We start from the raw sequence: 21,251 nt of genomic DNA on the forward strand, positions 1-21,251 counted from the left end.
TCTGCATTACGCTTGAACATTCCTCCTTGGAAACTATTTGGATGATTCAAAAGCCCTCAGCTATGGGCAGCTGGTGTTTGGCAGCTTCATCACAACCACACACCCGTTCATGCATCACATCTCGTGTAGAATTTTGGGTGCAATAAATGACCCAGGTTACCCTGCCCCCCTACAGTCCAGATTTAGTGCCTAATGACTTCTGGCTCTTTCCCAAAACTGAAATCACCTTTGAAAGAGAAGAGATTTCAGACCATCAGTGAGATTCATGAAAATACAACAGAGCAGCTGCTGGTGATTGGGAGAAGTGCGTGAGGTTCCAAGGTGCCTACTTTGAAGGGGGTCATTGTCCTAAGTACAATGTTTCTTGTATCTTGTATCTTCTTCAATAAATGTCTATTTTTCATATTACATGGCTGGATACTTTCAGACAGACCTTGTAGATTAACCCTCTTGCTGAAAAAGTAAAATTACTGAAAAAAATATTAAACAAAAAAATTAAAATCCCCAAATGCATCTATTAACTAGTAGGGAAGTTAAAAAGCTCAGATTAGCAACTGAATGAGGGTTGGAAGCCAGAAAGGTAAGTGGAGCCTGAAACTGGTTTTTGTCTGAAGGCCTTTGCCTAAGCATTGGATTTACGGACTGAGGGGGTGGGGACAGAAGGCAGATTCTAGGGTTTAGCTAAAATGAAGAGTCTGTAGTTGATCTCCTTTCGTAAAATTGAGCTACTCTCAAATAGAAAAGCAAACTAAAAATAACCTTCCTACCAACTTTTTTAAGCCCTTGGAAATAACTCTGGTGTTGAATGGAAAAGCAAAAGAAATCTTCTGAGAATTCATAAACAAAATCAAACCCTCATTTATTGCAGCTGTAATTTATAATATCTGGAACTCACAAAAAAACACAAGCTGAGAATTTAATATTAGCCCATGATTTGTAGTGCCCCCTGTTGTCTGTTAGAAGCAAATGCAAATATTTTATAGAGGAGCCTCCCACCCCCATCTCAGTCCACAACACATTTTCCACAGGTAAAGTTGCGAGGAAAATGAAACAGCTAGCTCACAGCGAAAAGCACTCAAGGGAACAAGACACCAGCAAAAGCAACTAATAGCAAAATCAGATGCAGAATATATATATAATAGGAATGTTCAGGGTAAAAACTAAAATCTTTCCCACTAAGATAAGGAACAACACAAGTTTGTCCATTTTCACCACTTCTATTCTAGACACAGCAGTCAGACAAGAAAAGGAAATAAAAGGCATCCAAATTAGAAAAGAGAAAACAAAACTGTTATTGTTTATGATGACATGATAGTGTACATAGAAAATCCTATAGACTCCACAAAAAAAACTGTTCGACCTAATAAATGAATTTGGCAAAACAGCGGGATACAAAGTCAATATTCAGAAATCCAAGGCATTTTTGTATACCAACAATGAAACATCAGAAACAGAAATCAGGAAAAAATCACATTTGATATAGCAACAAGAAAAATAAAATACCTAGCAATAAACCTAACCAAGAAGGTAAGAGACCAGTGCTCAGAAAACTACACAACACTGAAGGAAGACACAAACAAATAGGAACATATACCGTGTTCATGGATCGGAAGAATTAACATCAAAATGTCCATACTACCCAAAGCAATTTATAGATTCAATGCAATACCTATTGAAGTACCAGTGGCATATTTCACAGATATAGAACAAGCACTTCAAAAATTTCTATGGAACCATAAATGACCTCAAATAGCTGCTGCAATTTTGAGAAAGAAGAGCAAAGTAGGAGGGATCACAATACCTGATATCAAACTGTGTTACAAGACCACTGTTAATCAGAACAGCCTGGTACTGGCATAAGAACAGACACATAGACCAATGGGACAGAACAGAGAGCCCAGAAATAAACCCAAGTTTCTATAGCCAATTAATATTCGACAAAGGGGGCAGCAACATAAAATGGACTAAAAATAGCCTCTTCAACAAATGGTGTTGGGAGAGCTGGACAGCTGCATGCAAAAAAAATGAAACTCAAGCACCAACTTACACCATACACCAAAATAAATTCAAGGTGGATAAAAGATGTAAATATAAGTCATGACACCATTAAAGTCCTAGAGGAGAACATAGACAGGAAAATCTCAGATATTCCACGCAGCAGTATTTTCACTGATATGTCCCCTAAAGCAAGGGACATAAAGGAAAGAATAAACAAATGGGATCTCATCAAAATAAAAATCTGCATGGCTAAAGAAAGCAGTATTAAAATGAAAAGAGAACCAACCGTATAAGAAAACATTTGCCAGTGATACCTCGGACAAGGGCTTGATCTCCAAAATATATAAAGAACTCACATGACTCCACTCTGAAAAGACAAGCAGCCCAATTAAAAAATGGACAAAGGACTTGAACAGGAGGACATACAGAGGGTCCAGAGACATATGAAAAGATGCTCAGTATCACTGGCTATCAGAAACATGCAAATTAAAACCACAATGAGATACCACTTCACACTGTTCAGAATGGCCATCATAAACAGAGCAACAAACAACATGTTGGAGAGGTTGTGGAGAAAAGGGAACCCTAGTGCACTGTTGGTGGGATTGCAGACTGGTACAACCATTATGGAAAACAGTATGGAATTTCCTCAGAAAACTAAAACTGAAACTGCCTTTTGACCCAGCAGTTCTACTGCTGGGCTTATATCCTAAGAACTCTGAAACACCAATCCAAAAGAACCTATGCACCCCTATGTTCATAGCAGCACAATTTATAATAGCCAAGTGCTGGAAGCAATCTAAGTGCCCATCAGTAAATGAATGAATCAAAAACTATAGTACATTTACATAATGGAATTCTATGCAGCAGAAAGAAAGAAGGAGCTCCTACCCTTTGTGACAGCCTGGATGGAACTGGAGAGCATTATGCTAAGTGAAATAAGCCAGGTGGTGAAAGACAAATACCATATGGTCTCACCTTTAACAGGAGCCTAATAAACCAAATAAGCAAGCAAAATATAGCCAAAGACACTGAAATTGAGAACAGGTTGACAGTGACCAGAGGAGAGAGTGGAGGGGGTTATAGGGGAAAAGGGTGAAGGGTTTACAGGAACAAAGGACGTGTGGACAATAACAAGTGGGGGAACAGGGGAGGGGGAGGTGGGGAGGGCTGGGGTAGTGGGTGGTGGGAGGAAAAGGTAGAAAACTGTACTTAAGCAACAATAAAAATGTTAAAAAATAAAAAGATTTACGTAAGTACAAATGGAAAAAAGAATGTTCAATTTTTCAGTAAAGGAAAGGCTTGAAAATAAGTAAAGGTATTTAGTGAAGAAAGTTACATAAATGCATCTACAGAATGATTCTATTGCTATAAAGATCAAACACACATTGTACAGGTGGTTAAAACTAAAGAAAAGAAAGCAAGGGAATCATTAACACAATATAGGACAGTGGTTTCTTGGAGGATAAGAGGGCTGTAATCAGAAATGTGCTGATATTTCTTAACTTAGGTGCTGTATACTTCAGGATTTTTTAATAGCTTTAAAATTATACATTTTTATATATTGTATATGCTAAAGCTTATAGTTAAAAGGAAACTTGTAGTAAAATGTAATATATAAACCTGTTAATTAATTTTTCTTAAATTTTATTTATCATTCCCATTATCAGAGTGTTTCAGATACATGGCAAAACATGTTTTGAAAAAATTTCTACTAGTATAATGCAGCAAATTTTTTTCCATGCTTCACAGCAAAAGAATTTGTTTTGGGTTATTACTAATGTTCTCCTTTTTTCTACTTTGCAGCAAGATGAGAAGATGAGGTGAATTTATGGATTCTGGATTTTCTGAATTCTGAAACCATAACGAGTCAAACAGAAATAACTGGGAGAGGAAGAAATACATGATGAAAAGTTTGGGTTATTTTTTTCTTCTTCTGCCTTTTCATGGAGTGCTGACTTACTCATTTTCTTTTTTTTTATGTTTAGATATATGTGCATTAAATAGCTGTTTTGTAATATTACATTTTACTACAAAATTTAAAATCATCTTGGTTATCCTGTAACTTCCTGTTCATTCAGCTTTTCAGCCTACTAGACTTGAACTAAACAATATCTGTTAACTTTTAACCAAATAAAATGTATTGTAAATACTCTCGCAGTGGTTATCTTGTTATATATCGAGCTAACTTGTGTAGTTTTGTTTTTAAACTATTCAATATATGTGAACACCGTTAGGATTTTAGAAGTCTCCTCTGCCCTGGCCAGCTCCTACTTTCAGAATTACTTGGGCAGTACTTAGATGTCAGGTTCTGCATTACCTTTGTTATGTGTAATCTGATGACTTGGCTGAAGGGTTAACCTTTCACACTTTTGAATTTGGTTTCTATAATTTTATTTTACAGATTGCTACTAGTCTAGTAAAATAATAAATCCTATTCATACCCGAGATCAGTGAACATGGCCTATTGTATATGCAAATGACTAGTCAAATTCTATTCTGCCCAGATGAAAAGCTTTCTTGGACAATATCTGACAACTGAAAGGGTGAGCCCAGAAATCTGCATTTTTAGCAAACATTTTTGATAATTCTGGGACAGATGTCCTTGTACTAAACTTTGAGAAAAGCTGCTGTAGGCGTATAGAGCCCACAAAGCGTACTCAAAATATCAACAGTGTGGGTTGAATGGGGGCCAGAGAGTTTTTTTTAAACGAACAATGGACACAGTGGCGAAGAGCCTGGAGCCCTGGCAGTGTTTGTTCCCGTTCCTGTGTGTGCTTTCGGTACTTTCAGCCTCTGCATCTCTCGGACTCTTTCTCCTGGATTATATTTGTTCTTATTGATTCTTTCTATTTTTTTCTCCTTTCTGTAGGATTTGTCTTTTCTTCTCTTCCCCTTCCTATGCAAATTATTTTCCGTATTATGCAGTCAGATTTATCAATCTTTTGTTGCTGGTGGAATTCGGTCACAGTAAGCAACAATTTTTCTGTTCCCAGATTATAAACATATTTCCCTGTGGCTTCATTTTGTTTTTTATAATTAAATTTCTGATTCACATAGATTTTGTCCAATTGTATGTTGTGAGCTATGAATGCAATTTTGACCTTTTTCCAACTGACTTTGCATTAATGAAAAAGTCCATGTTTTCCAATACTGGTTTGAAATGTCACCTTTTTTTAAAGTTGTATTCCTGTGTGCACTAAAATTTATTTCTCAATTCTCTGTCTAGTCTGTCTTTTTTTGCCCCACTAATATACTCTTTAAATTATAGAAACTTTAAGGGAATTTCAAAGTACCTCTTGTAAGTTTTACACATTCCTTGATAGATTTATGCCTCGGTATTTTATCTTTTTTTCTCGGTAATATATATGGCGTCTTCTCTTTGATTCTTCTCATTGGTTATTGTTTGCATGTGTAAAGAATTGATTTCTCCATGTTAATTACTATGTTATTGTTTGTAGTATTTTCTAAACATATCTCTTGAAACCAAGCTAGCTTTACCTCTTGTTTTCCCTCAATTCTTACGCTGCTCTTTGGTTTCTCTTGTCTAATTGCATGGCTGTTGCCTTGGGTAAATTTTAAAGAAATAGAAGGAAGAGTGGATTTTCATGCCTATTGTTGCTGATTTTCCTGGGAATGCCTCTGGTTTTACCAGAGATGCTGGGTATATTTATAATCACATTAAAGTATTTATAAATTGTTATTTGTTGAGTGCTTTTTAAGAAAATCAAAGTGTTGCATTTTGTCAAGTGATTTTTGGCATTGATGGAGATTATATTAGTTAGAGGCCAGCCAATGGACAGTTACTTTATAAATTGTTAACCATGTACTAGAGAACTGACAAGAACTGGAAAGGGAACAGGGGCCAGTGGAGAGAATCACAGAGGAAGTAACTGCAGGAAGCACCAACCACCTCTGGGGCTGAGGGAACAGAGAGGAAAGGGTGGAATTGAAACACAAAGGCTTGGAGTAAGAGTGCCAGCACTCTGGGGAAGGTGTGCAGCTTGTTGGTACTGTCTCCCTGGAATGCTAGGTAGAACAGGACTGGTCCCAGGATGTTTTGGGGCCAACTGTTCCCGCTGCAGTAGTTGTCCTGCCCACACGAACCATTTCTGTGGTGGTGCTCACAGGAATAGGATGCAAGCAGGAGGTTGGATATTTCTCCCTCCTCCTCTAAATTTCCAGTGTGGTGTATGTAAAGCAAGTCTGGAAAATAACTAGTTCTGTTCCATTCGAACTTTTAAAAGGTATTACAGCACAGATTTCAAAAACATAACGATAGACCTAAAAAGTTAACTGTGGTGAATTCTAAGTTGTTAGCCTACAGGTGATTTTTATTTTTATGCTTTTCAGCATTTTCCAAGTTTTTAAAAAGTTCCCCAAGATGTTTTACATCTCTTGATATTTGCCAGATAAACTTTGTGTTATTTACTAAGTAAACAGTGAATAATGATAAATCTTCTTAAAAGTTTATTTCCACATTAAGATAGCTCTTGATTTTGAAAATAAACGTAAAATTACTTATAAAATTACTTATAAAGTGGTAAAACTATTTGTTGTCCTTGAGCTCCTGTCCTGTACAGTTAGAATAAATGTGGGTGTTTATTAACTGCAAACGGTGCAGGAGTGCAGTGGGCGTGGCGGGAGGGGAAGTACAAAAAACAAACCAAAAAAAAAACCACTTTCCCCGGACTGGAAATCTGGCTGGGAAGCCACGTAAAATATGTAATGTGACTGGGCGACCAAAGAGGCCGTCACAGGACCTGCGGGACCGGCTAAGAGGCAGGACAGTGGGGGGGACGCTAAGCTCCACCTGCGAAGAGTGAAAGGGATCTGCGCCATTGACTTCAGAGCAGATAGTGCGCGCCAGGGATGTCCTAACATCCTGGAAGGCGCTGGCAGAACTTTTGGATCTTTCTTAATCAGGACTTTCTCCATCCGGCTCCACTGGACTTCCAGCTCCAGCAGTTGCGTCTCATTTGCCCAGTCAGCGTCGTTGGGTCCTGAGTGCCAGAGATCCCTCGGAGCCCTGAGTCCCACCAAGGAACGCCCTTGTGTCGCCACCATGGACGGGGCGGCGGAGCTGCTCTTCTACGTGAACGGCCGCAAGGTGAGCGCTCCGGGCCTCAGGGAACCACAGGGAGGGGCTCCTGCCAGGTCGCCCTCATGCTTAGAGAGCTAATTGCACACAGGGGGCTTGTGTTTTGCAAGCGGATTTGCTTGTGCACCCCCACCTCTACCCCTGGGGTAGGTAAAGCATGAGTATTTAGGAACTGCCCGGGATCTTTGGACCCTCGCTTTCCTGACGTTCAGCCCCCTCTCTGTCCAGGATGCACTGGCCGTTACCTCCCCACCCCACCCTGTAAACAAGAAAAGAAAGCTATTCTTAATCCGTCAAGGTCAACACTCCAAAATCTCCCCTCCCTCCTCCCTACCCTCCTACCTCCAATGGAAAGGAGAATGTGTTTCCATGTGCTTGGATGTGCAGGGAGCAGTTTAGAATTGGGACAGGACCGTGGAGTTGAACTAACTTCAAATCACTGCTATAATTTCTCAGATAACAAAATTATAACTTTCTGAAAGCACAGATAGTTCTTGGCAGAGCTGAGCCAATGTCAAGCTCTGGGAACATGGTCTTCACTAAGTCCACTGCTGGCTTGGCATGGCAGGGTCTCTGTGCTCCCAGAAGCCAAACAATGTCAACACTGGCAACGCAAAGAACCTCTGGGACAGTTCCAAAGAATGTCCATGATGGGGAAGCAAAGCCCCTGGGCAACATTCAAAACACCTTTCCTATCCCCCTTGTCCCCCACCCCACACAACCTTAGACTCTGCTCACTCTTAAGGTTGTCCCAGCATATTGGCACCATTTTGCAAGGAGGGGACTGAAGCGGGAAGGGTAAGAGGCTTCCTTAACAGCTGACAGCCAAACTGTGCTACTTGCCTTTGCACTGCCAGCGCCTTCACAGCCACCTGTGATCCCTACACCTGGGTCACAGAAGCCACAGCACTTTCCCTGACCGGCACAAGGGACTCACTGAGAGCTAAGGTCAAGGGTCAGCGCCTCCCACTGTGAGACCTGTTCTAAGCCCTGAACTTAATTTAGCATTTGTGGTTAAAGAGGACAGCTCCCCCACCCACTTCATGCTACCCAAGGTCTAGGCCCCTTAAAGCCTGCCTCTGCCCCTGCTCTCCACTTTCCCCGTGGACACGGTGAGCCTGATTTTCCTGATCTGTGATGGCAGCTGTCAGGATCCCCGACAGGACTGCTGTGAGAGTGATGTATGACAATGGAGCCAAGTATTAACATGATGTCACTTTTTCTTCTTTCACATAACTGAATGGTATATAGTTAGTGCAACCCTGGCCTTTTTGTTGAAACAAGCAGGGGTTTGATTTTGGCTCTAACTTTTATGGAGACACTGTAATCTCTGAGAACCTCGGCTCCTCTGTTAAAAGGGAATAATACTACTTAGTTCACAGAGTGATAACGAGTACTGAGTCAGGTTTTTGTTAAGGGTCTACTTTAAACCAGGCAGTATCCCCAGCTCAAGGGACAGCAGAGCACAGAAATGACAAAGTTCCTGCCTGTGTATAGTTTATATTGTGCTGGCAGATAGACAACAAACATACAAATAAGTGGAAATGTATAAGGGCAGGCAATGAGTGATAAGTGCTAGGATAACAAATAAAGCAAAGTGAGGGGACAGAATGGGCAGGAGCTGATACTCTAGGCGGGAGGGATGTTGCGGCCTCTTTCAGAGGATGACATTCGAGCAGGGACCAGCCTGGAGTAAGGAGCAAGCCCCGCCTGTAAACATCTGGAGGGAGAGTGTTTTAGAGGGAGTAGAGGTGCACAGGTCCTCCCACAGGAGGATGTCTGTGTGTTTAGGGGATGGCCGGGAGGTTTGTGGGGCTGTAGATTGGCCAGGGGTCAGGTTACGATGGCTTTGGAGGCAGTGGTAAGGGTTTTAGTGAAGTGAGGAACAGATATTTGAGCCTGCTTCCTCCTCCCCACCCCAGCCCCCCTTCCCTGGCTCCCAAACAAACTGGTGTAGGGTTTTATCATAATGGCTACTGAAGTGTGTGCTTTGTTGATTTTTAAAAATAGATGAGCTGATTCTTATCTATGGGTTTGATTTATGAGCCAAATGTCCTTAGATCATTTGGAAAGTACACAGTAGGGATGTTAATTTTGCAATTACCCTGTTAAAAGAAATCATGGCAACCTTTCCCTTTCCTTCCCCTCTCAATATCTGTTGAGTGTGTGCTTTAATCCTGGCAAACCAGCCCGATTGCCACATGGACAGCATTAGAATAAAGTTTCTGGTTCAGAGGGGAGAGGTTGTTGAGAAAGGTGTGAGAGAGAAACCGCCAGGGAAGACGGCCCTTGGAGTCTAGCATAACCTCTAGGACTAAAAACTTGCCCTTGAAAGGAACCTTAGAAATCAATTAGGCAATTCCAGTTGATGTCATTGGCCTGTGGTCTGTGTTTTTGGTGAAATCCCCCCAAATCTCCAAAAGATGTCACTGGACAGGGTCTAAGGCCATTGCTCATTGGTCAGAGATTTAGTTGCAGAAAGATTTCTGGTCTGACTTGCTCTTCCAAGGCCCCCAGAACAGGTGTCCTAGTTGACATGGAGTTTGAGGGGGGAAGAGCCCATGAATCAATTATGCCCTGAATGCTACTCTCCAATACAGCTCTGGACTGAAACATGTCATTCTACATGGCAGTGAGGTACAGAGATTGAAGGTGTGGGCTTTGAAAGTAGTTAGACATGGGTCTGAATCCTGCCCTGTCTGCTCTGCCACTCAGCAGCGCTGGAGCCTCAGGCAAGTTGCTTAATATCTCCGAGTGTCAATTTTCCTCTCTGCAAAATAGAGCTAATAACAGTACATTCTTCCATGAACTGGAGATGAAGATTAAATTCCATGGAGAGTGGTTAGCAAGCTACTTGGCACCCAGTTAAGCACTTGATAATGATTTATAATATCTGGACTGGAAAATAATCTGCTTCATGCATATAGCCAGAACCTGCCCACAAGTATCAAGGGGGCTGGAAAGTAGTCTTTTATTTGCTCAACAAAAGGTACAGCCTTGATACCAATATCAGAATCTGGGCAGATCTGTCCATTGGCCAGTGTTTTCTGGGGTTTTGGTTTAGAGGGCTGGGAGAGGACATTCTGGGCTGCTGGGATGGCTGTGGTGATTCAGAGAAAAGTGGAGGGGGTGGAGGCAGCTTAGGCAGAAATTAAAACAAATTTGAAAACAACCTGAAGCTCAGGCAGAAGTGTCCTCACTGGCTGTCCCCTCGGACCTCCTCCTCTGCTCTAATGCTGCTTATTGTTCTTCTCCACTAACAGTGACAGTGTGGAACCTCCTTCCTCCCTCTTCTGCTCACCAGCCTTGTCCTTTCTCACGTACCGCTCTCCCTTCCTTGTTGCCATTCTTCTGCCTGCTTGCTCTCTCCCCCTAATCTCCTTTCTCTTTCTACTTTCTGCCTCTGTCTTGGATCTGGCAAGGCCCCCTCAGCCTTGCACAGAGGAAAGTGATTCTCAACCCCGTGCAGTGTGAACTTGAAATCTCCCAAAGGGCTGGTGGGGGTACAGAAGGGCAGGTGCTGTTCTTGCAAACCCAAGTCTCTCCTGAGACAGGAAATGTGATGACCCTGCCCTGAGAACTGGTATCATCTCTCCAAACCAGAGTCAGTGAGAGTAGCTCTCTTTCTCATTCCCTCCCCACACCCAGCCACTGTCTTGGTCCTGACCTCCCTGTTTACCTCCAGCACATTACATGCCTCCTCCTCCCTCCTCCAAACATGCTGTCCCCAAATCAAGGAAATTAAACATATTTCAAGCCAGCAACACTTTGAGCCAGACTCCAGTATTTTGAAACATCTGGAACAAGTACCCAAACAAGCTAGGTCTGCTGCTTCCATTAATTTTTTCCAAAAATATACAAATATGCCTCAAGCCTAAAATACTGTTCTTTGCTCTCTAGGCTACCCAGATCTGTCTCTCCACTAAAATTGGGCTGCAGTGGATTTGCTGTCTTGTGTATTAATTAGAATTAGTTTCAGCTACATGTGGCACAGATTCAAAACTAACAGTTGTTCAAACAAGATTGATCCTTTTTTTTATTTTTAAAGAAAGGATATCTGGAGATAGACATTGCAGGGCTGGCTGGTCCAGAAGCTTTAGTATCATCTGGGACCCAGGTTCCTTCTTTCTTTCTCCTCTGCTATTGTTAATAGGTTGCCTTATAGTCTAAAATGACTGCTGGGCTTCCAGCCATTTCATCCCTATTCCAGGCAGCTGGAAAGAAGAAAGGAAGAATGCATGCTGGGATAGTCAACCAGCAGTTTCTGCCACCATTATTGGTGCTTCTCTCCTTGTCTTTCTATTCTTTTGTTCAGATGTCCCAGCCTGTGAGAAATCATCTCTTCCTCTTTAGTGTTCTCCTAGCAAATTGTACATATCATGTCCAAGTTATTCATTTAAATTATTTAACATTTATTATACAAGCATTCAGCTCAGTGTTTGACACAAAGAATAACAGAAGGTGGTCTTTCTTGGGGATAAAAAGAAGCTTACACATCACAAATAATTATGTTGTGGGGTAAAACATTCTGTGAAAGATATTTGGACATTGGCTGTGGGAGCACAGAAGAGGACGGCTACCTGGAGCAACGTGGGCAGGGGTAGCAGATGGCAGTGCCCCCCAACAGAAGAGAATGTTTGAGCAGGGCTTTGAATGGCATACAAAATTCTGTCAAGCTAGAAGAAACAGAGGACTTTCAGGACCGAAAAGATTCTATATATGCACATGTAGCAAAGCATAAAAGTCTGTCTGTGCACTGCTGGGATTGGCTGGTTCTCCCATGTGAGCGAAGTTCAAGATGCATGAGTTAAGGGGCAGCAAGATCATGGGCATTTTATCAAAGAGGCCTTGTAGGCTATTCCAAGATGTTTGAACCTCTTCTTGTATTCTAGGTACTTTTGAATGTAAATTTATCTAAGATCCACTCAGTGTGCTCATTAAAGATGCACATTTTCTGGTTTCCTCTCCCAGAAGTTCTGATTCCATAAGGTTTCATTTTAACAAGTACCTGAGTGAACCAGCATGTCAGTTTGGCAGCCAGGAGCCTGTGTTGAATTTAGGCAGATACAGGAGATGATCAGACTTGGGTTTTAGAAAGGTTACTCTGGTACTGGTGGAGAAGGGGACAGCATGGGTACCAAGAATGGAGGTAGGGGGCCTGTTAGGCAGCTGGTATGATTGTTCAGGCAAAAGGAAACAAGGATTGATGTCAGGGAGTTGCCATAGAACTGAAGCATGTTTAGAGAGTCATTTTGGAAGAATAAGTGGCAGAACTTGGTGACCCTGATTGTGGCAGATCAAAAGAGAGAAAAAGTTAAAAATAAGTAAGGTTTCTGATCTTAGATGACCTAAGCAGATAGTGAAGCTATTGAAACAAGTTAGGGAAGAAGTAAAATAAGGAGTTCTACTTGAGGGTCAGTTAAGTATGGGAAGCCTGGGGTACTCCCTGTATTACTATTTTGTAGACTCCTGACTAGGGCATGTATCTGACCTTGGTGATTGGTACACGTCTCTCTTTGCCAGGCGTATGGCCACTTAGAATGAAGGATGAGGAGGCATCCATAGAATAAGCATATGTCTCCTCCCCATCTACTTCCCAGAAGGGACAATTAGTGAAACATGGTACAAGAGGAACTTTACTTCTGAAATTGTGTAGCAAATTGTACTTTTATTTGTGAATAGAAAATAAACCAAAATTTTTACTCAAAAAAGACAAAACTTGATCGCTTTGGAAAACATAACCGGTGGTGACATTTCATTTATGCCTTCCGTCGTTTGCCCCATTCTATTGCTCTGCCGCCATGCTGCACACGCAGACTTGCTTCTCCAGGGTGTCCTTGCTTACACATCTTTGTATCACTTGGCATACATGTTTTATTTCTTCTTTTTTTAATTTCAGGGCCATGGTTGATTGTGATCTCTTTCTGGAAAGTTTGAACATGATAAGTAAATGAGTCTTTAATATAAAAAAAACTATCAATTTCTAGGAGGCCATTCTATTCCAGCAGTATCTCCCTCTTTGTCTACTCTCCCCCCCTTTACCTCGTTCTTTTCTACTAATGTCTTTTCCATTACTCACTTCAGACTTCTTGCAGAACGTGGACAAGAGTTACTAGTGTTCTTATTAGAAACAACCACTGCCTTAGAGTGCAGTGAACAGTGATGGTTCAGCACCAAGGACAGTGGCAGAGTGGTGGTGGGGCCCAAAATACAGAATTTACACTTTTTAAAAAAAATTCTCCCTTTTTAATTCTTTTTGACACTATTACACATGTCCTGATTTCTCCCCTCTTCCCCACCTCCACCCAGCCCCTGCCCCCACCTTCCCTCTGGCCATTACCACACTGTTGTCTGTGTCTGTGGGTTATGCATGTATGTTCTTTGGCCAATACCTTCACCTTCTTTCATCCAGTCCATCCCTCCCTTCTCCCCTCTGACAGCTGTCAGTCTCTCCCATGTATTCATGCCTCTGTTTCTATTTTGTTCGTCAGTTTATTTTGTTTATTAGATTCCCCATATACATGAAATCATATGGTATTTATCTTTCTCTGGCTGACTTCTGTCACTTAGCATAGTAACCTCTAGGCCCATCCATGCTGTTGCACAATGTAAGATTTCCTTTTTTATGGCCATGTAGTACTCCATTGTATAAATATACCATAGGTTTTTTTTAATTACTTATCTACTGATGGGCACTTGGGTGTTTCCAGATCTCAGCTATTGTAAATAACACTGCTACCCAGCAATTCCACTGTTGGGATTATACCCTAAGAACCCTGAAACACCAATTCAAAAGAACCTATGCACCCCAATGTTCATAGCAGCACTATTTACAATAGCCAAGTGTTGGAAGCAACCTAAGGGCCTATCTAAAAACTATGGTACACTTTACACGATGAAATACTATGCAGCAGAAAGAAACAAGGAGCTCTCCTGCACTTTACAACAGCATGGATAGATTTGGAGAACATACACTTAGTGAAATAAGCCAGGTGGTGAAAGACAAATACCATATAATCTCACCTATAGGTTAAACCTAATCAACAAAACAAACAAGCAAGCAAAATATAACCAGAGATATTGAAATTAAGAACAAACTGACAGTAACTAGAGGGGAGGTAGAAGGGGACAATAGGGATAAAGGGGGAAAGGTTTTCAGGAACATGTATGAAGGACACATGGACGAAACCAAAGGAGGGTAGGATCAAGGATGGGAAGTAGGGATGGGATGAGGGAAAGTGGGGGGGGGGGAATGGAGACAACTGTACTTGAACAACAATAAAAAATGTGAAAAATAAATTAATAATGCTGCTATGAACATAGGGGTGCCTATATTGTTTGAGTTAGTATTCTAGTGTTCTTAGGAAATATTCCCAGAAGTGGGTTTGCTGGGTCATAAAGCAGTTCCATTTTTAATTTTTTGAGGAACTTCCATACTGTTTTCCACAGTGACTGAACCAGTCTGCATTCCCACCAACAGTGCACTAGGATTCCCTTTTCTCCACATCCTTGCCAGCACTTCTTATTTGTTGATTTATTGATGATAGCCATTCTGGCAGGTGCAAGGTGATATCTCATTGTGGTTTTAATTTGCAACTCTTCAGTGATTAGTGATGTTGAGCATCCTTTCATAGGTCTATTGGCCATCTGTGTGTCCTCTTTGGAGAATAGACTTTACACTTAGATGGGGTGATTTGTATACCACGGATGTTCCTTAAACATTAAATGCAATATCAAATATAAAAATGAGTTAATCAATGTGCATTTTCATCAAATTGACATAAGTCTGCTAATAGAAAATGACAACTAATTCTCTCAAATTTTTGTACATAACTCTTCTTTTTTATTCCGGTACAGGTGATAGAAAAAAACGTTGATCCTGAAACAATGCTGTTACCATATCTGAGAAAGAAGCGTATCCTTTCTTTTGCTTTCTGTTTGTGTCAGGCGTAGGAGGCTCTGACATCCCCAATAAGTGGTATTTCAAATATCTTTTCAAGACACACGCAGTGATATTCTCTACTATTGTGGTTTTATGTGCTTCTTGGAGAAAGTCCTACATCTTCGTTTTATAGACAGTATGCAGATGTAACAGGCAGAAGAACTAAGTTCTTTCCAATCTCTGTTTTGGCACTTAGTATAGTATTTTATAAATGGAGAAGCTAGCAATGAGAGTCAAAACAATGGATGTTAAAAGGGCTTAATTAAGCATCCTTTAGAATTAAGAGTCACAATATTGGCATTCTGTCTTTGAGGACTAATCATTATGCCCATCAGAAAAGGAGAGTCCCGAAATCTCCTGAAATGAACATAAAAGAACAAGGGAGAAATTAAACCCGAGAATGTTAGCTTAGAAAAACTTTCTAAATAAAAGTCATGTAAGGAATGAAGTCTAAGACTGCTTAGGCATGAACTCCAGAGGGCTTCTGGAGTTCCATAGACCCCATTAAATCATATACAAAATTATGTGACGATGAGGGTTTGTACATTTTATTTCTCCTGGAAAGAGTGAAATTCCCAAGAGAATTCTCAAAAAGCCTCAACAACTATATTCTGGGAGTCATTTAAGACCTTTAGACATAAAAACAATGAAGACTGACTTCCTGGTTATCAATAGTATGAATGTGTACCATTTTAGACTTAGTTCTCTTGGGAGTAAAAGAAAATCCTCAATAGCAATAAACAAGATAGAAGAGAGAAGTTTATTCCTTTCTCATTATGTTAGTTCAGGTTCTCTGGGAATCAGAGACCAAAACATGGGATTAAATGTGTAAGAGCTTTATTTAAAGAAATGCCTGAGTACAAGGAAGCAGGGAGGGAGCGAGCGACAGCTGGAGTGATGGGTTGCAAAGTGCAGCCGCTGGGTTTCTTGGTCAGTTACCCTCCCTGTTGAAGGCGGTGTGTGAGGCACATTCTTGTGAATGTCATACTCACATAAAGGAATCCCAGAGGTAGGTAGATCGGGCTGGTAAAGCCGCGTCACAGTGTAATCAGGGAACCAAGCTCCTTACATCTTGCCACTACACCCCGCTCAGCATGCAGCTTTCTCCTCGTGGTCAGAAATGACTACTGAGGTCCAGCCATCATTTCTGAATTCCAACAAATAGGAAGAAGCGAGGAATGAAGAAGCAGGCAGGATTCTCCTTTTGAGGACGTTTCACTCCTGAAAGTCACACACAACACCTACGCTTACATCCCATTGACCACCATCGCTAATGACCCCATCTAGCTGCAGAGGAGGCTTGAAAAATATATTTTTTTATTTCTGGGAAATGTGTGTAGCTAAAAATGCAGGTTTCTATTACCAAGGAAGAATGAGCAAACAGATATTTGGGAACAACCAGCAGCTTCTACCACCAGGAAGCACAGAAGTATGGCAAACAGGGGTAATATGACAGAAATATTTCAAGAATTTTTTACAAGTTGACATTTTACTTAGTACATCATCAAAGACACAGATAAGGTTGAGAACAAATGTAGCATATACTCATACTTTCAAATACTTCAGCCCTTGTATGTCCTTTTCTGAGTTTGGCCCAATTTTTGGCAACCTGAAGTTCAGTTGTTTTGAAAGGGAGGAGACTAGTTATAACACACAAATGGAAATGGGGAATTTACAAGATTCTAAAGAGCAGCTAAGACATACATACATCATTTGATAATTACGTACTGATTTAACTACATGTTTAAGTCTTTGATAATGTCTCCTAAACTCAGGCTATTCTGGAAAGAGAACTGTGGAAAACACATTCGCCTTAACTGTGCTTTTCCTAGTCCGACTCACAGGAACTAAGTATGGCTGTGGAGGGGGCGGCTGTGGGGCCTGCACAGTGATGATATCACGATATAACCCCGTCACCAAGAAGATAAGGTACCTCGCAGCAAAGTGCAGATGTGGTTGAAATTCTGTAGTTTTAAACCTTATTTTATTCCTTTATTTGGTAAACATGCATTGAGCACCTACTATGTGACAGGAGCTGTGCTAGGCACTGGGGATACAGTGATGATTAAGATAAACATTATCTGAAGAATATAAATGGATTATTAAAACCGTGCCATCAGTGAGGATGATGTACAGTCAAGGAAGCCCCTGTTGAAAGTTAAAGGGCTCTCTGACTCCGTGTGCTGAAATGGCAGGAAAGGACAAGGTGTCCTCTCACTCTGATATTCCCGCTCCAAGCTGCTGATGGTCTCCCTGCTCCCACCCTTGACCCCATAGAGTGCACCCTCCATACGTCACTCAGAGAAACCCGTTCCAAGTATAAGTCGGATCACAACACTGTCCTACTGAAAAATCGCCAATGGCTTCCCATTACCTTTAACCTCTTTCATGTTTGATATTTATTCTTCTTCACATTCACCAAGTGTCTTAGATCTGTGGGTTTACGGTTTATGTCTTCTATCAGCTTTGGAAACTTTTTAAGCCATTATCTCTTCAAATATTCATTCTCTCTGTCCCCTTCCCTCCCTGACTCACCCTTCTTTGGGGACTCCAGCTATGCACATGTTAGACCATTTACCTCATGTCACAGCTCTCAGGTGAGGACAAAGGATCTGAGCACTGGGGAGGGTTCAGGGATCAGCCTGTGTTCCACAGCCAAGCCCCTGCTTCCCGAACTCTGGGACATCTCTCCCAGCTTTGCAGCCTGGCTGCCCACTTTTTTTGGTCACCGGGGAGTTCTTCTTGCTCTCCCGTTTCACTTTCTGTGCTTTGGGAAATCTCCTGAAGCCATGCCACCTGTCTTTAGCCTCTGGAGGGTGGCCGGCCAGCTGCCCTGCACTCAGTGCAACCTGAGGGCCCCTGGTGTTCTCAGCGGCCCCCCGCTCTCCCCAAGTCTTCCTTGTCTGAGGACCAGTTTGCCTGGAGAGCTTCTTTCAGCACCCACTCCCTGCCCTCGGCATTCAGTGAAGTCTGGTGGGGAAGAGTTTGGGCATAGTGAGTCCAGATTTGTATTTTTATTTGTTCCATCAGCCCACACGTAGCAATTAAAAGTTTGCTGAAAGTTGGTCTGGTTCCTCCCTACTTCTGACTGCGGCGGGTTCCTTCTCCCCTGTCCATTTCAGTGAGAGATGAGAATAGCTGTATCTCCTCTCTCTTACGAAGGGCTTGTAATTAACATCCTACACATCTCATTAATTTTTTAAAACATAAAGCTTATAAGACTGGTTAAGGTTTTTAGAAAGAGTGAAAGGTCTCTTACCACTTTCTACATCTGAACTGCAAAATCTGTTGTCTTTGAATCAATATTCGAACGCCTGTCCCTCCAGCCCTTTACCATTCCCTACCTTGTTCCTGCCCGCCTCTCAGCCTGGAATCTGTCACTCCCCCAGTGTGCACAGGGCTCCAGCCTCGCTGGCCTTTCCGTCCTTCACTCTGTCCTTGCACGTTTGAAGCTCATTTCTGCCTCAGGGCCTGTACTTGTCCCTCTGCCTGGAATGTTTTTGCCTGCAACCTTTCATGTCTGATTCCTTCACATCATTCAGGTTTCAGCAAAAATGTTACATTCTCAGCCCTCCCTGATCACCCCCTAATAGCAATCCCCCCCTTACCTCTGCAATTCCCAGTTCCCTTAGTCTATATTAATTAATGTGTAGCACTTCTCACCATCTCAATTTATGTATGTAAGTATGTATTGTCTGTGCACATAGGTATTGCCTACCTTCCCTTCACTAAAATATTCACTCTACACAGGAAGGGATTTTATCCAATGAATCCTAGCATGAATCCAAGCATCTGGAACTCTGCCTGGCACATAGTAGGCACTTAATACATATTTACATTTATTTATAAGTGAATAATGTCTTTTTCATCTTTCTTTTGTGTGTGTATATATAGAAGCATACTGCATATAACTATTTAGAAACCTGTATATTTTGCTTAACTTCTCATGAATATCTTTTGAAAATAATAAATATAATTTTAATGGTTGCATATGTTCCATTGCTTGAGTGCACCAAAATCAGTCCCCCATATAGATTATTTTTAGTTGTTCATCATTATAAGCAGTGTGTCAGTGATGTGTGTGTGTGTGTGTGTGTGTGTGTGTAAAGGACCATTTATAATACATCCATAGAGAGGGAATTTCAGGGTAAAAGAGTGTTTGCATCTGAAAGGTTTTTTTACTTTCCAGTGAAATGTCTCCCAGGAGAGCTCTATTCTATCAACTTACACTTTTATTCAACAGTACAGGAGTTTCATTGTTCCAAACCTTTGGCAATAATGCATATTATAACTTTTTAAAATATTTATAATTTTCTTTGATAGAAATGGTGTTTCTCATTGCTTAATTTGAATTGCTATTGGTTATTTTGAAGTTAAACGTACGTTTCATTTATAGTTCTGTTTGGTGAATGAAAACAGTCTAGGAGTCATTTCGGGATGGACATTTTCAAGCAGTAGTTTTGTGGGATTAGGGAGGGAGTTCTGCATCCCACATCCTATGTCTTCTTCTGGAGCAGTTTCAAATGCAGTGTCCCCCGACCGATCCCTGGCTCGGCACCTGCCTGGAAGATGGAATATGCTCTAGAGAGGAGAGTGCCAGTCAGGCTGTCATTCGAGGGAACACAAAAAATTAATGGAAACTGTTCTGGAGTTAGAATTGGAAGGTGGAATTGAATCCTGCCTGCCACTACAGCTGTGTCCCTGAGCAAATCACTCTGACCCTCTGATTCTACTTTTGTAAAACGAATGTGAGTTAAGGGTAAAATTTGTGCGCAAAGCTTGGGACATTATACAAACCCTACCATACTGGAGGTGCTCAGTGAATGTTTGGCCCCCTTCCCCATTGGATACAGTGTCATTTGTGCTTTTCTTCTGCCTTCTGAAGACACTACCCAGCCAACGCCTGTCTGATCCCCGTGTGTTCCGTGTACGGTGCTGCCGTCACAACGGTGGAAGGCATAGGGAGCACCAAGACCAGGATTCATCCTGTTCAGGTGAGGGTGGGCTTCGAAGACCATTAATGTGAGGACGAGCCCCCGAGATGAACACGGTAGAGTAGTCTGGGCCCTGCTGCTCCGTCAGCCAACAGACAAAACCAAGCAGGAACCAGGAGTGAAACCAGGGCTGTGTGGATGTTTCGTGACTGACTTAGAAAAATGTTGCCAAAGACTAGAGGACTTTCTCTAAAAACAAACAATAGCAGCAAGAAAAAAGCTGCCATCACTGGGTTTGTTTTCTATGTTCTGCTTACATGGGACCCATTCATTATTCACCTTACACCTTCCAACCTTCCAAAGAAATGAGAGCCATGGGCATTGAGGAATATAATTTTTTTAATAAAGTAGAAAATACCATGATTTTAAAGCTGAATAAAAATCTCAGCTACCCAAAAGATTTGTTCAATTTAGGGCTTGTTTAGAAGACAGGCAATAGGAATTGTCAGTGAATGTTGCAGCTTTTCTTCCAAGGCAGCACCTTCTTAGAACTTTGCCTCAAGTGAAAGGGCACCTGTAACTCCTGGGCCTTTCAGTCTTTTATACATTTGCCAAAAGAATGCTGTTTGCAACACGTTTTTACCTCAGTTGATGAGGGTCACTGATAAGGAGAGGACTGAAGAGGGAAAAGATTGGGGTGACCTAGAAAATGGCCAAACTTCAAATTCTCTGGACTTGAAGGAATCTTGGGTTCTGTTTATGTTCTGTAAAACTTACTACCTGGAGGGCGTGAATTCTGCCTGCATACCCTTGTGAGACATCGCTATTCACAGGCATGAAAACACATTTTCATTTAGTAACTGCTGCTAAGCTCCTGGTGGCGATGTAGCGAGAAGATAGCTTCCAAAGTGAGGTTGCACCTTTGAAGTTAGATTCCCAGGAGAACATGCTGGGAGCAGAAAGAGTTGGAAGAAAAATAAGGGCAGTGTTTCCTTCTCAATTGTTTTCAGGGTCAAGTACTGGTGCTTTGTAAACAAAGTTCTGTGTGCTGAAGCATCAGGGCGGCAGTGGGTAGATAAAGGGACTCAGGAAGTACTTGGGGTTTGTTTTATTGTTACTGTTTGTTTGGGGTTTCCACCCTCAACTTGAGTATAATTCAGTTAATTTCTCTGAAAAACTTCCAGGAAGTAACCTTTATCTCAGTGATTTCTTTTCGGGACTACAAAGGGAAACCACCTGGGAATCTTTAAAAAGTATACATCTGTGTTGCACCCCT

General features: G+C 41.6%; 2 protein-coding genes across 5 annotated transcripts in view; both read left to right on the forward strand.

Annotated features, from left to right (window-relative positions):
• The window catches only part of SGO2 (shugoshin 2), a 41,559-nt gene extending 36,321 nt beyond the window's left edge, over positions 1–5,238 (forward strand). For all 3 annotated transcript variants that reach the window (XM_053665235.1, XM_037167583.2, XM_037167585.2), the window contains one exon: positions 3,805–5,238. In XM_053665235.1, the coding sequence (XP_053521210.1) occupies positions 3,805–3,820 (16 nt within the window). In that variant the 3' untranslated portion in view covers positions 3,821–5,238. The remainder of the gene's footprint in view (positions 1–3,804) is intronic.
• A 1,451-nt stretch (positions 5,239–6,689) lies between these two features.
• The window catches only part of AOX1 (aldehyde oxidase 1), a 69,325-nt gene continuing 54,763 nt past the window's right edge, over positions 6,690–21,251 (forward strand). For both annotated transcript variants that reach the window (XM_037167574.2, XM_037167575.2), the window contains exons 1-4: positions 6,690–7,108; positions 14,957–15,014; positions 16,874–16,970; positions 19,927–20,035. In XM_037167574.2, coding sequence (XP_037023469.2) covers positions 7,064–7,108; positions 14,957–15,014; positions 16,874–16,970; positions 19,927–20,035 — 309 coding nt within the window. In that variant the 5' untranslated portion in view covers positions 6,690–7,063. The remainder of the gene's footprint in view (positions 7,109–14,956; positions 15,015–16,873; positions 16,971–19,926; positions 20,036–21,251) is intronic.

The sequence above is a fragment of the Artibeus jamaicensis genome, unplaced genomic scaffold (genome assembly GCF_021234435.1).
Source record: "Artibeus jamaicensis isolate MK-2021 breed Jamaican fruit bat unplaced genomic scaffold, CSHL_Jam_final contig_391, whole genome shotgun sequence".
Taxonomy (NCBI): Eukaryota; Metazoa; Chordata; class Mammalia; order Chiroptera; family Phyllostomidae; genus Artibeus; species Artibeus jamaicensis.